Source organism: Megascapheus bottae, chromosome 12, assembly GCF_031878675.1.
Source record: "Megascapheus bottae isolate mThoBot1 chromosome 12, mThoBot2.hap1, whole genome shotgun sequence".
Classification (NCBI taxonomy): domain Eukaryota; kingdom Metazoa; phylum Chordata; class Mammalia; order Rodentia; family Geomyidae; genus Megascapheus; species Megascapheus bottae.
In genome coordinates, this window is record NC_143520.1 from 48,353,336 (window position 1) to 48,368,373 (window position 15,038).

At 42.4% G+C, this 15,038-nt stretch overlaps 1 protein-coding gene across 3 annotated transcripts in view; it reads left to right on the forward strand.

Annotated features, from left to right (window-relative positions):
• Positions 1–15,038, forward strand: part of Cfap221 (cilia and flagella associated protein 221) — a 95,197-nt gene that overhangs the window by 59,389 nt on the left and 20,770 nt on the right. For all 3 annotated transcript variants that reach the window (XM_090342950.1, XM_090342952.1, XM_090342951.1), the window contains 6 exons: positions 521–619; positions 3,834–3,924; positions 5,657–5,781; positions 7,531–7,611; positions 9,940–10,047; positions 10,144–10,275. In XM_090342950.1, the coding sequence (XP_090199076.1) occupies positions 521–619; positions 3,834–3,924; positions 5,657–5,781; positions 7,531–7,611; positions 9,940–10,047; positions 10,144–10,275 (636 nt within the window). The remainder of the gene's footprint in view (positions 1–520; positions 620–3,833; positions 3,925–5,656; positions 5,782–7,530; positions 7,612–9,939; positions 10,048–10,143; positions 10,276–15,038) is intronic.

The window sequence follows — 15,038 nt, forward strand, 5'->3', positions numbered from 1 at the left end:
GGTCCACTCCTCTTGGTTCTGGGGCCACTGCCAGCTCCTACACGTGACTTCCACTTGACTTTCTCTTCCTCACTCAGCTCTCCTGTTTGCTTGAACTACCCTAAACTAAACTGAAAGTTCTTTATTAGTCTTGGGGCTTGAACTCAGGGCCTTGGCACTGTCCCCAAGCTTCTTTTACTCAAGGCTAGCTCTCTGCCACTTGATCCACAGCACCACTTTTGCCTTTTTCTGTTTAGGTAGTACTAGGGAATCAAACCCAGGACTTCATGCTAGGCAAGCACTCTACCACTAAGCCACATTCCCAGCCCAAACCAAAAGTTCCATAAAGCTGAATCTTCCACAGTTGATCGCCAAAAACCCTCCCTTTAGAATCTGTATATATTGTGCTTGGTAAGTGCTCAGTCAGTGGCAGAACAAATAGGAACTATTTTGGGGATGAAACTCTAAAACATTTTGATTCAGTGCTTATGCTAGTAGTTAGCATGTAAACGTAAGCTGTGCCTCTGTTTTATATTCACAGGAAATCCGAGAATTTCATCCTAATTTTGATCCACTTGTCAATAACACTTGGATCAACAGGTTCCGGGCACAAAGACGGTTTCAACAAGCAGCACGCAAGGTAAGCATCAGCGCCAGCGGAATTTTTATTTGTTTAGTCATTAGCACACGAAAGTCAAACAATAAGGATTTTATCTTACTTTCGTGTGCGTGTGTGTGCATGCGCATGCGTGTGCACACACACACACACACACACACACACACACACACACACACCAGTTCTAGGGCTTAAACTCAGGACCTGGGTTCTGTCCTGTTGCTTTTTTTTTGCTCATGGCAGGCACTCTACTACTTGAATCATAGCTCCACTCCAGGATTTTTGGCTAATTGGCGGTAGATTCTCAGAGACTTTTCTCCCATAGCCCAACATCAAATCCTGATCCTTAAATCTCCTGAGTAGCTAGGATTACAGGCATGAGCCCTTCAAATTTGGTTTATGTTCCATTGTTTAATTAGAGTCAGGGAATTTCATCTATATACCTCCAGTGTTCCTTGGTTAAGACCTCTGTCACTCTCCCCTATCCTTCTTCTGTCCAGATCAAGCTCAACTTCATTTGCACACTTGGACCTAAGTATTTTGCCCTTCTCCTCACTCCCACTCTCTACTCATCCTCCCTATCCCACCAGCACCCACCTCACCCAGGATGATATTTTTAGGGAATACTAATTGTTCAAAAGAGTTTTCCCTTGCTTTCACACACGCATATATGTAATATTTAGTGATGTTTAATAACATGTCTATAGAAATACATTTCACGTGCCATACAAATCACTTTCGTTGAGTGCTCAATTGAAATTGATGTTTGTATACACAGAGACCACCATCACCGCCTAATTTCAGACCATTTTATTACTTGCCCCATTTGATATCTCCATTCCTCCCTCCTCCAGCCCCTGGTAGCCACTGATCTACTTTGTGTTTCTATAGATTTAACTTTTCTGGGAATTCCTTCCAGTGCAATCATGTGTCTGGTGCGTGCGTGCGTGTGCGCGCGCGCGTGTGTGTGTGTGTGTGTGTGTGTGTGTGTGTGTGTATAATAACATATATCTACATATATCTACAATTCATCCCTCTTTCTGGCTGCATAATAGTTCCGTATTAGGATAGGCCATCCACTGATGAGCATCCACTTTACCATTTGGCTGTTAGTAACGATGCTACTATGAACACCAGTGTACACAAGTACCATCCCAGGTATTTTCGACTCTAGGAGTAGAATTGCTGGTTTTTATAGTCTAAAAAAAAAAACAAACTTAGACTGGAGTCAAATTATTTCCAGAAAGAACAATGGAGAATTCCAGATCCATCTGGTCTCTGACATCTGGGTATAGCTTCCCCTTCAAAGGTGTCACCTCCTGCTGTGGCTCACCTCATGCTAGTCTACACCTAGACATATCACTAGCCTTTGTGGCTTTCTGTTGTCAGGATAAAAGGAAGACTGAGCTGCAAATGCCAGGAAAGGGGGTAACCCCTGGTCGGGTTGCAGCTACCTCTCTTCAGCCACCCATATTCTTCAGTGTTATCCCATCTTGTCTTCTGTTGGTCGCATCATGTTTATTCCCTGCATGAATCTGTGTTTCTGCATGCTTTTCTCTTCTGGCTGAAATCCCTCTCCATCTTTCCTCTGCAAACCCCTTACCCACCATCTTCTGGGCCAACTCAAATCTACCTCCTCTTCTAGAAACAATCTTTGTGAGCTTCTGCTGGTGCCTCTTGCAGCTTGTGCCTCTCCTCTCTGTTCCTCCTGTGTGTTCCTAGGGGACAGGAACACACCTCAAGCAAAGGAGACCAAGGGTTTTGTTGGTCAGTGTTCCATCGCTGTGACAAAACACCTGAGACAATCAGCTTACAAATAGGAAAGGTTCATTTTGGTTCATGACTTGTCAATCCAGGCTCAGCTGGTCCTGTTGTTTAGGCCCTGTAGAGATGCTGTACATCATGACTTTGAGCCAGTGTCAAAGGAAGCTGTCCACCTCCTGGTGGCCAAAAACAAAGACAAAGGAAGGGGCTTGGGTTCCAGTATCCTTTCAAGGTCAAGCCTCCATTGATCTAACTTCCTTCCACTACGCCCTTCCCCCTAAAGTTTCCACCACTCTCAAGAGCACTGCAGGCTGGGGCCTGAGCTTTTAAACATGTAGGTTTTCGGGCCTGGGCATGTCCCTGAACTGCTTTGTGCTTAACACTAGTGCTCTACCACCTGAGCCACAGCACCACTTCTGCCTTTTTCTGAGTAGTGTACTGGAGATAAGAATTTCATGAAGCTTCATGTTTCGAGGACTCCAGGTGTGTATGCTGCAGTTAGTGTTCAGGTGGTACCCTCAGCCACACCAAAGCAAAGGGACTGGAACACTTTGGGGGACACTCTAGCCCTTCTGCAGTGAGCCCTCTCAAGTTGTATGCTTTGTTCTTGGTGGTGGCTCAGTCTCTTCCTCACATTCCATCACTTTGCTGTCCCTAGCCCAACTGACCCCTCATCCCCAACCCAGCATCTCTCACCCAGACCTTAGTCCTAGCTCTCCTGGCTGGTATACCACCACAGAGGACTTGTCAAGGCCAAAGATGGCCATCTTTCCCCTCTGCTACAAGGATCTCCCCTTTTCTGAAGGCTCCCCAGCACACTGAGGATAAAAATTCCATTTTTATCAGGGCTCAGAACTCTCTGTCTTTCCCTCACTGTCCTGTCCTCTTGTCATTCCGCTTACCTCAAACCTCCTCCTCATAGAGGCCTTGCCTCATTGTTACTTAATGGCTGGGTACCTGCTCACAGGTCTGAGCCCTGCCCTCACACACACACACAGTTGGAGTGTTAGCCCCATGTAGACATGATAGTTCTTTGCTCTTCTGTCTCTCTGGTATATCAAAGTAGCCACCTCATAATCTTTGGGAAATGAAGAAGACCTTGAGAAGATAGAAATGAGAGCTCATCACATCACAGGACACTAATCCCTCGGACCACAGTTCTACCCACAGAAAATGCCCATCTAAGGCCACACCACCCTGATGCAAAGCTTAATGGTGCAGTCACCCTTGCCCCTGGCTTCATCCCAAGCTACAGAATCATCCATGAGGCCAGGCACCGGGAGCTTATGCCTGTAATCCTACCTACTCAGGAAACAGATCTAAAGATCTGAGTTCAATGCCAGCCCAGGTAGACAACTCCCTGTTACCAAGGTCATGAAGTCCCATAGCCTTTGTCTCTATAACTATGGAACACTCCTTTTAGAGTGGTGGCAAAATTAATAACTTAAAATAATCAAATGTCTTTCCAATCTAGGTTTTACGAGAGCGACGATTACTCGACATGCTGGGTGCAGTTCGTGACATGGACAAAGAAAGTGTCCACATGAAAAGATTGCTTGTACAAGGTAATGAGTGTGTAACTGCAAGGGGCAGAAGGGCTCAGACCCATAATCCCTCTGCCCAGGAACTTTCTTTACAATGGAGTTGGCTGTGGAGGAATAAAATATTTTCATAAACCACATACATTTATTTCTTATTGCTTCTAAAACAAGCCACCACAAACTTAATAGCTTAAAATAACACAGGTTTAGGATATCACAGGGGAGATTAAAATCAAGGTGTCCTCAGGCTGCTTTGTCTGGGGTTTTATGGGAGAACCTATGACACTGCCTTTGCTAGCTTTTCTGAACTTCCCGCATTCCTTGGCCAGTGGTCCCTTCCCTCCGTCACTTGACTCCCTGGCTTCAGGCATCACATTTCCCTTTCTGACTTTCCCGATAATGTCCTCTGTAGAGCAGCCTAATGATTTCATTGAGAATGCGTGGATTGTTTAGAATAATCTTCCCACCTCACAATGCTTAACTTATTCCCCTGTACAAATTCCCTTTTATCACATGAAATAGCACCCCACAGCCTCAGGGAATAGGCTATGGACCTTTTGGTGCTGTTACTCCACCTTCCATATGAACTAAGTAAGAGCTCCATGCCAGGCTTGGACCAATTCCTGCCTGGTTAGTAACACACAAGATCAACCCATCCCACATGGAGGGAGGTTCAAGGATGGAGGAGTCTGACCGAACTTGACCTCTTGGTTTGTACCCTTGTTTCCTCTTGTCTCTAGCAGGATGTAGGTAGTTGTGGTTTATGCTTCTCTTTGAAAAATAACTAATGAGGGCCTGGAGTTTGGCCTAGTGGTTAAAGTGCTTGCCTAGCATGCACGAAGACCCGGGTTCGATTCCTCGGTACCACATACATAGCAAAAAGCCGGAAGTGGTACTGAGGCTCAAGTGGTAGAGCTCTAGCCTTGAGAAAGTCCAAGGACAGTGCTCAGGCCCTGAGCTCAAGCCCAGGACTGGCAAAAAAAAAAAATAACTAATGAAAAAAAGGGGACATGGGGATTTAGCTCAGATGAAAAGCACTTGCCTGGCAAGAACAAGGCCTTGAGTTTGGTCCTCAGCTCTGAGGGGGAAAAAAAAAGGCTATAGAAGACCAAACCAAATAAGGCAATTGCACGCACAAAGCCTTTGGGCCTAATGGTAGAGTGCTTGCCTACCATGCACAAAGTCCTGGGTTCAGTTCCTTAGTATGACACATACAGAAAAGCCAGAACTGGTGCTGTGGCTTAACTGGAAGGGTTCTAGCCTTTAGAAAGCTCAAAGACAATGCCCAGGCCTAAGTTCAAGCTCAAGGACTAGCAAAAAAAAAGGGGGGTGGTGTACTTAGCAAGTACAAGGCCCTATGTTCAAACCCTAAGTCTGGTTCCCTCAAAGAAATGTTTAAAAGAAATATAGCAAAACTGAAATGATGTGTGTGTGTGTGTGTGTGTGTGTGTGTGCGTGTGTGTGTGAAGCACCAGTCCTGGGGCTTGAATTCAAGGCCTGGGAGCTGCCCTCAACTTTTTTCTATGGTTAATTGTGTATAAGTCTCGCAGACTTTTTGGCTTGGGCTGGCTTCAAAGCAGGATCATCAGATTTCAGTCTCCTGAGCAGCTAGGATTCCAGGAATGAGACACTAGAACCCAGCCAAATTAAATTCTTTTTAACTAAGAAAGAGGTTGAAAAGGAAAACACAAAAGAACGTAAAATGGAAACATATATATCATGTATATCATTTATTCTGTCTGTCTTTTACCTGCAGGGAAGAAACCCTCCCAATATTTAAAGCAGCAACACAGTCAGAAAGAGCACTGTGATCTACAGCTCAAGAAAGTGCTACCCTTTGCCTTCCCATTCTACAGCCCTCCCCAGGGCTCCAATGATTTGGTGGGTGCAGTTCAGCTGTGGGGGTGGGGTAGGCCTGATCACTTGGTTGTTGGGCAGATTATTGGAAAAGCCTGGCTTCAGTCCCTTCACCTACTCTGAGAGACTCCAAAGGAGACCTGTGCCTAAGAAAGTATAGCCAGTAGGATATCAGGAAGCCATATGCTGTCTGCACTGGTTCATCGAGTATACCTACTAATGGAGGCCGGGTTCTCTCCAGCATGGGCTACCCTGAAACAAGGCTTCAGAGGGACAGAAAGTGCCCTCCTGATTCAGGGATCAGCTGAGCCTTCTGCTGCCTGTAAATAGGAGGCCAAAATCAGGGCAGGGAATATGCCTGACCCAAGCCTCATAAGGAAGAGACGTGGTCCCCAAGTCTGATATACTCCTACCCCTCTGCTCTTTGGCTGAGTCTGTCTTTATCAGGATGGAGCAGCTCATTCTTTGCCCTTAAGAACTTAAGCTGCATTATAAGAAGAGCAGTAGTTAATTCCTTTGCATTGTGCTCACCCTTTGGTCGGGTTTAAAGTCTTCAAGGTATATGACCAAATCGGCCACAAACCTTGTGCTAGGATTACCATTTTACAGATAAGGAAACTGTGGTACTATATCACAGAATCGATTCTTAAGCATTCCTCACATTCACATGGTGAATGAAAACTGCTGAAATGAGTCATCTAAGTGTGTATACACATTATTTTTCATTTTTCACCAAATATACTTGTCATTCGTGGCCTAAAGTATTTGATACACATTGTTGATATACTCAAGAGTTCAAAGAACTGAATTGAGAAATTGTTTTGGTTGTTGTTGTTTTGTTTTGTTTTGACCAGTCCTGGGTGATAGAGCACTACCCTTGAGAAAAGCCCAAGGACAGTTCTCAGGCCCTGAGTTCAAGCTCCAAGACCGACAGGAGAAAAAAAGAAAAAAAAAGATAATGAAGTAAAAGACAGCATGTGCCCAGGAGCCCAAGCCTGTGTTTTGACTAGGTCAAACCTTTTCCCTTAGTTGGTTGTTTAATTTGTGCCCGTCTTCTCCACTTCTAGGGACCAATGGAAAATGTGGTATTCAGCAGTCCTGTACATGGAGGAAGGATTTGCTCATTTATTCCACAAACACTGATATACTTTATTTAAAATTTAGCACCTTGGAGATTGGGCAAGCTCTTATAAAGGATAGCATATTAACAGTACACTGTAGCAACTGAATGGTATTGCCTTAGACTAAGTGAGATATAATATTTATTGAGAATCTACTATGTGCCAGTCCTCACCCTGTGTTCTCTAGGTGTCCCCCTCGGGACCAGAACAGGGAAGACAGCACAAGAAACAGACTGAAGTGGCAGAATCCTCAGCTCCAGTGAGGAGTGATTAAGCCAACTGAGACTGAAGACCTAGCATTTGTATCCTGGCTTTATCCTGTCCTTGGATGTAGCTTCCAGGGAGAGGCCTGTGGTCCTCCATCACTTGAGGCCGGACCTACCATTGCAGCCACCAGATTTCCAGCTGCTGAGAACCAAGGCCTTTAGGTCTACAGGGGATCCTGGTGGCGCGTCGTATTTCCACACCCTAAGACAAAAGGCAGGAGTGGCCAGGACTGCCTTTGTTTCTCACACATCAAACAGCAGCGGTGCCTGTTAGAAGAGCTGCTTTGAAATAAAACTGTTCATGGACTGTTTTAACATGTATGAAGCTTAGTTGCCTTTCCCAGAACACTGGATCTAACCTTCCTTCTCTACTATTCACTTTGTAGGCTCCCGGCGGCCTTGGCCCGGTCCCAATCAAGTCTTCAGATGTCCAAATCAAGCAGAGTTATTCATTCTTCAAGCTACAGGTCAGCCTGGTCTTCACAAAGTTAGTTGAGTTTCTTTCTCGTCTTCTCTTCTTCTTCTCCTTCTCCTTCTTTTCTTTCTTTCTTTCTTTTTTTTTTTTGATGCTATTCCTGGGATTTGAACTGAGAACCTCACACTCTCTTTTGATTTTTTCACTCAAAGCTGGCACTCTGCCACACAGCTGACACAGCTTCACTTCTGGACCTTTGTTTATTAATTGGAGATAAGTGTCTTATAGGGCCAGGAGTTTGGCCTAGTGGTAGAGTGCTTGCCTAGCATGCATGAAGATCTGGGTTTGATTCCTTGGTACCACATACACAGAAAAAGCCAGAAGTGTGCTGTGGCTCAAGATAGAGCACTAGTCTTGAGAAAGCCCAAGGACAGTGCCCAGTCCCTGAGTTCAAGCCCCAGGACTGGCAATAATTACAGTCTTTCTTGCCTGGGTTGGCTTTGAACTGTGATCCTCTAATTTCAGCCTCCTGAGTAACTATGATTACAAGCATGAGCCATCAGCACTGAGCCCCCCCCCCTCTCTCTCTCTCTCTCTCTCTCTCTCTCTCTCTCTCTCTCTCTCTCTCTCTCTCTCTCTCTCTCTCTCTCTCTCTCTCTTTCTTCTTTTTTTTTTTGCCAGTCCTGGCCTTGGGCTCAGGGCCTAAGCACTGTCCTTGGGCTTTCTCAAAGCTAGATCTCTATTACTTGAGCCACAGTACTTCTGGCTTTTATCTATGCATCTCGTACTGAAGAATCAAACTCGGGTCTCTGTGCATGCTAAACAAGCACTCTACCACTAGGCCAAACTCTCAGCCCATCTCACTGTCTTCTTTATTCCCTCTTTCTTTCTTTGGCAGTACTGGCAGGTCTTGTGCTTTGCTTACTAGTTAGGCATTCTACCACTTAAGCAGCTTCATCAAATCTAACTATTTGAATTTCTTAGGAAGAAACCAAAATATTCTTGAATTTGACTTGCATTATTTCATTAGCTTTCTTCCACTATACTGAATGACAAAGAATGTCTTTTTCTAATGGTGTGTTAGAGGTAACCCAAGTTCTTGTTCCCTGTCTAACTATGCCAACCACGATCTTTACTCTATGGATATGCCATATCTTACAATTAGGTTTCTAATAGATGTAGCTCCACTACATCTGTTAGAAATGTCAGAACAGCCAAGCACTGGTGGCTCAGACTTGCAATCAGACTTGCAATCCTAGCTACTCAAGAGGCTGAGTTCCGGGGGTTGTGGGGCAAAGCCTACTGGGGCAGGAAAGTCTGTTAGACTTTTATCTCCAGTTAGCTGAAGAAGAAGAAGAAGGAGGAGGAGGAGGAGGGGGGGGGAGGAGGAGGAGGAAGAGAAGGAGGAGGAGGAAGAGAAGGAGGAGGAGGAGGAAGAGAAGGAGGAGGAGGAGGAAAGAAAGAAAGAAAGAAAGAAAGAAAGAAAGAAAGAAAGAAAGAAAGAAAGAAAGAAAGAAAGAAAGAGGAAGGAAGGAAGGAAGGAAGGAAGGAAGGAAGGAAGGAAGGAAGGAAGGAAGGAAGAAAGAAAGAAGGAAGGAAGGAAGGAAGAAGTGGAGGAGGAAGGAGGATGAGGAGGATGACAACAACAACAACAAAAATAGAGCTACGGCTCTTGTGGTAGAGCACTAGCCTTGAGCATAAAAGCTCAAGGACAGGCCCAAACCCTGCGTTCAAGCCACAGGACTGGCACAAAAAAATAAAATAAAGAAAATAAAGAAACTTCAAGACAAAATACAAGATGACATTTAACAGAACCTAGCCTTTCTTGAGGTGTATGACCACTTCTGGTTTTGAAAACAAACGTATTCTGTAGCTAGGCTCACTCTTGTAATCCTAGCTACTCAAGATGCTGAAATCTGAGCCAGACTGAGCAAGAAAGTCATGAGACTCCCATCTCCAATTCATTACCCAAAAACAAGAAGTGGAGGGGTAGCTCACATGGTAGAGCACCAGATCTGAGCAAAAAAGCCAAGCAAGAGTGTGAAGTCCTAAGTTCCAGGACCAGGACTGGCACCCCCTACACACACACACACACACACACACACACACACACACACACACACACCCCACAAAGTGTTCTACTTTAAGCCTTATGTTACGATAAAGAAATTATGAACACAAATGTTTTGAAGACCAAAAACAGGATTCCAGTAGACTTGATGTCTGACCAGTACTCCACATGGAGAGTGACCACAGTCTGATGGCCACCTCCTGGTGCTTGGTCACTTGCCTTCAGGCCACCGATGGTTGAGCGGTCCATCCCACAGGACAGTAATGGATCCTTAAAGGTAGTCAGTCTGTTGTCTTTTTGCACCCCCAGGTTCCTCAGCTGTACAGAATTAAGGGATACAAGCCATTCTCTGTGCACAAGTCTTCGAAAAATTACAGATCCCAGAAGCTTGCTCGAAAGCTGAAGCAAGGAGCTGAGGTGATACATCCCCCATCAAGAATTGCTCTCACCTTTCCCTTCTTGTCCTGGTATCAAGACTAACAGATGGCTCTTGGTCTCTTGGTCATTATACAGGATGAAGTCACTACGATCATAGCCCTTCCAGACCAGGACGCTACCCAGCTCTCTGGAAAGCCATCCCTCTTGTATATGAAACCACCTGAGGCCTTAGCCATGGGTATAGAGTATGATCCACTGTATATTTTCGTAAGTAACAATTGGCAGAGGTCTTGTGTTCCTTTATTTCCACCCTTACCTCATCAAAAAAGCAGAAGTTTGGGGGGCTAGAAGCATGGCCTGTGTAGAGTGCTTACCTGGCATGCACAAAGACCTGGGTTCAATTCCTCCATACCACATACACAGGAAAAGCTGGAAGTGGTGCTGTGGCTCAAGTGGTAGAGCACTAGCCTTGAGAAAGCTCAAGAACACTGCCCAGGCCCTGAGTTCAAGCCCTACAACTGGGGGTGGTGGGGGATAGAAGTTTTCAGGAAGTTATTTTCTTTCTCCTTGGAATTTCACATGTTTGGCTTTGTTTTCTTGTTGTTATTGTCATTGTTATTGTTTCCATGCTTAGATTTGAAGCGAGGGCCTTACATACGCTAAGTCAGTACTGCATCACTGAACTATATCCTCAGTCCTAGAATTTCAAGAGTTAAATACTACCTCACCTTTGATATTGTCCTTTATTGTCTGAAGAACAGCAGTGTTGCTGTCTTTTAATAATGCCAGCACTAACTTTGGTAGTACTTGAGATTTGGGCCCAGAATCTCATATTACTAGGCTAGTGCTCTACCACTTGAGCCACATCTCCAAGGTCTTGATGCTTCTCACTTGGGCACCTTTGAGCTCCGATCCATCTACTTTAAACTCCCCGTCTGTCAGTGCTAGGATCACAATCCATCATGTCTGGATTCCCTTTGTGGAGATGGAGGCTCACAGGCTTTCTGCCTGGGCTGGCCCAATCTCAGCCTCCTACATAGCTTGGGACAACAAGTATGTGCCACTGCAATCAGCTGCGTGGTACGTCGGGGGTCTCATGAAGTTCTTTACCTCACTGGTTCAAATTGCAATCCTCCCAATCTTAGCCTCCACAGATAAGAAGCCAGGACTATAGTTGCGAGCCACCAGAGTCCAGCTTACAGAATCTGTTTTTAGGATGGTAGCTTTATAATCTTTTCTAATTCTGTGACACAGACTTGTGTCTTTTCTATGATGTGTATCTAGAGGCCAAAGAAACAGAGGAAGAAGTAGAAAGTATTTTAAGGGAAAGTTCTGAAAACTTAAATTAGTACAAAAATGGGTGGGAAATTCAAAACACTACGCACTTACAATAGAAGAAAGAACTCAACTTAATGTCCCAAGTTTGCCTTTAAAGTCATTAGAGGGCCAGGCACCTCACCTGTAATCCTAGTATTCAGGAGGCTGAGATCTGAGGATTGTGGTTCAACACCAGCCAGGGCAGGAAAATCCATAAGACTCTTATCTCCAATTAACCACCAGAAAACTGGTAGTGGCGCTGTGGCTCAAGTGGTAGAGCACTAGCCTTGAGCTAAAAAGCTCAGGGATAGTGCCTAGGCCCAGAATTCAAGCCCCACAACCAACTAACTAACTAACTAAATAAATAAATACATCAGGAAAAGCAGAATTAGAAGAAACACCAATTAATCACAGATAAGAAATAAGAATCTGACTGATAAAAAAACAATCATTTTTAAATAGATAAAACTGTTCCTATGAAAATAAAATAAAAAAAGAAAAGAAAAGAAAGTAAATTAATTTCTAGCCTAAGTGATCAGGGAACAAATTACCCAATATAATGATCTATAAAAGTGATATTTGCATATATTCTACAGATATTTAAATGATATGTTAATATTATGAAAAACTTTATGCTTGAAATTCAACAACTTAAATTTAAATGTGCACATTACCTAAAGATACAAACTATGAAATGTTATTCAAGAGTAGATAAATAACCCAAATAGCTCTATGGCTACTGAAGAACTTGAATTTATAGTTAAAATTTTTCCACCAAGAAAACTCCAGGATCAGATGCCTTTGAAACAATTTTATAAAATTTTGAAAGAAGAAATAATAACAAATCCAAGTAAACTGTTTCAGGACATAGTAAAGAAACTAGTACCTTCATTCTAGAAAACCAATGTTGCTCTTATAAACATTAATGTAAAATTAAAAGATAGGGACCTAGAAGCATGGCTTAATGATAGAGTGCTTGCCTAACATGCACAAAACCCTGGGTTTGATTCCCCAGTACTACATAAACAGAAAAGGCCAGGAATGACACTGTGGGTCAAGTGGTAGAACACTAGCCTTAGGCAAAAGAAACTCAGGGACAGTGCCCCCGGACTGTCAAAAAACAAAAAAAGATAGAACAATACCCTTGTAACAAGGCCATGAGTTTTGCCTAGTGGCAAAGAGTGCTTGCCTAGCATGCTCTAAGAAGATTCAAGTTTGATTCCTTGGTACCACATATATAGAAAAGGCTGAAAGTGGTGTTATGGCTCAAGTGGTAGAGTATTAGACCTTGAGAAAGCCCAAAGACAGTGTGCAAGCCCTGAGATCAAGCCCTGGGACTGGTCCAAAAAAAAACAAAACAAAACAAAACAAAAAACTTGTAACAAAATTTTAGAGCAAATCCACGATGACTTAAAAATTATAGTATCATAAGCAAGTAAAGACTTGTGCCAAGCAAAACATAGTTTAACAATCAAAACTCAATGCAACTATACATTAAGACTAAAAAGGAAAATGTAATAGGTTTATCTCAATAAGTACAGAAAAGTGATTCAGCCTTCATTCCTGATAAATGCCCTCAGTGAGTGAGGGGTAGAGGAGAACTTTCTCAACTAATGGCACTAATGAGTGCCATCTATTTAAAATTCCAGGGCTAAGTACCATTCTCCTCAGATTAGGAATGAAAGTGATGTTCTTATCTGCTCCAAGTAATGACATTCTATACTATAACTACAAACAATGCAACAAGGCAAGAAGAACCAAAAAAAAAGGCATTCAGAATTGGAAGAAGATGTAAAACTATCTTTAGTCATAAACTAATTGACTATATAGAAAATGTAATATAATCTACAAAAAAACTACAAAAACTTATATGTTAACATGGCAAGACTGAAAGATGTAAGTTCACCATATAAAATCAATTATATTCCTACAAATTGAAAACAATAAAACTGAATTTTTTTGCCAGTCTGGGGCTTGAACTCAGGGCCTGAGCATTGTCCTTGGGCTTTCCTCAAGGCTAGTGCTCTACCACTTGAGCCACAGCACCACTTTTAGCTTTTCTATGTATATAGTACTGAGGAATCAAACCTGGGTCTTCATGCTTGCTAGGCAAGTACTCTATCACAGGGCACACTCCCGGCCTCCAAACTGATACTGATTTTTTTTTTGCCAGTCCTGGGCTTGAGCTCAGGGCCTGAGCACTATCCTTGGACTTTCTCAAGGCTTAAAGCTCTACCACTATGTATGTGGTACCGAGGAATTGAACCCAGGTCTTCATGCATGCTAAGCAAGCACTCTACCACTAGGCCAAACTCTCAGCCTCCAAACTGAATTTTAAAAGGCCAATTGTTAAAAAAATAAATAAAAGAAAAAGAAAGAAAAAAAAAGAAAAAGAAAAAATGTAGCATATAAAACATTCAGGTAAATACAACCAAATACAGAAAACTGATGCACTAAAATTTGTTGAGAGAAATCAAAGAAGATCTAAATAAGTAGAAAAATATCACATTAGTAGATTTGGAGGTTTAATATTATTAAGATATCATACCTCTAAACTAATCTAAGATTTCGATATTATCCTAATCAACATAAACCCAGAAGACCATTTTTTAAGAAATTGATGGACTTATTCTAAAATTCATGTTGATTTTCATATCTGTCCAAAAATGACTTGGAAGGATAAAGTTGAAGGACTTAAACTACCTGTGTTCATTATTAATTTGCACTAATGAAAAATAGAATAGTACTGGCATAAAATAAATAGGCTAAGACTGGACTCAGAATTAGAATACTTGCCTAGCATGTATGTCATCCTAAATTTGTTCTCCACAACACAGAAGCCAACAGAAAACAAAAACTGGAGTAGAAATAAACCAATGTAATAGAATTTAGAATCCAAAAATGTATTCATTCATATATATTTGATCAATTGTTTTTTAACAAAGAGCAATGACAGTTCACTGAAGAAACAGCAAATTTTTCAACAAATAGCAATAGAATATTTGTATGTCCACTTATTAAAAGTGAAAATAAAACAACTTCATTCTGTATTTCACATGTTATGAAATTAACACAAAATAGCCAATATGCAAATTCTAAAATAAGACTTAAACAAAAACACATAGGAGAACTGAGTGCTGATGGCTCACATCTATAATCCTAGCTGCTTAGGGATTAGCTACATTTGGGGATTAATGTTTGAAGCCAGCTCATGCAAACAAATCCAGGAGACTCTTATCTCTGTTTAGGCAGTAAAAGGCTAGAAGTAGAGCTGTGGCTCAAAGTTTTAGTGTCAATCTTGTGTATGAAAAAGCAAAGCAAGAACAGAAGACCCTGAGCTCAAGACCTAGTAACTAGCATACATACATGCTGTGCATGTGTGTGTGTGTGTGTGTGTGTGTGTCTCTGTCTGTCTGTCTGTCTGAGAAAATCTTTGTGACCATGTGTTTAGTACAACACCAAAACACAATCCATAAATGAAAAATGTGGATTTTGTAAAAAAAAAAAATAAGGATAGTTATTTTTTACAAAAATAAGATTTCTACTTTTTAAAAGATACTGTTAAAGTAGGTTTCAATGGCTCACACCTGAAATCCTTTATATTCCAGGCTGAGATCTGGAAGATCAAGCTTCTAAGCCAGAGCAGGCAGAAAAGTCCATTGGATTCCATCTCTATAATTAGCTAGCAAAAACCTGGATTAAGTTAAAGGTGT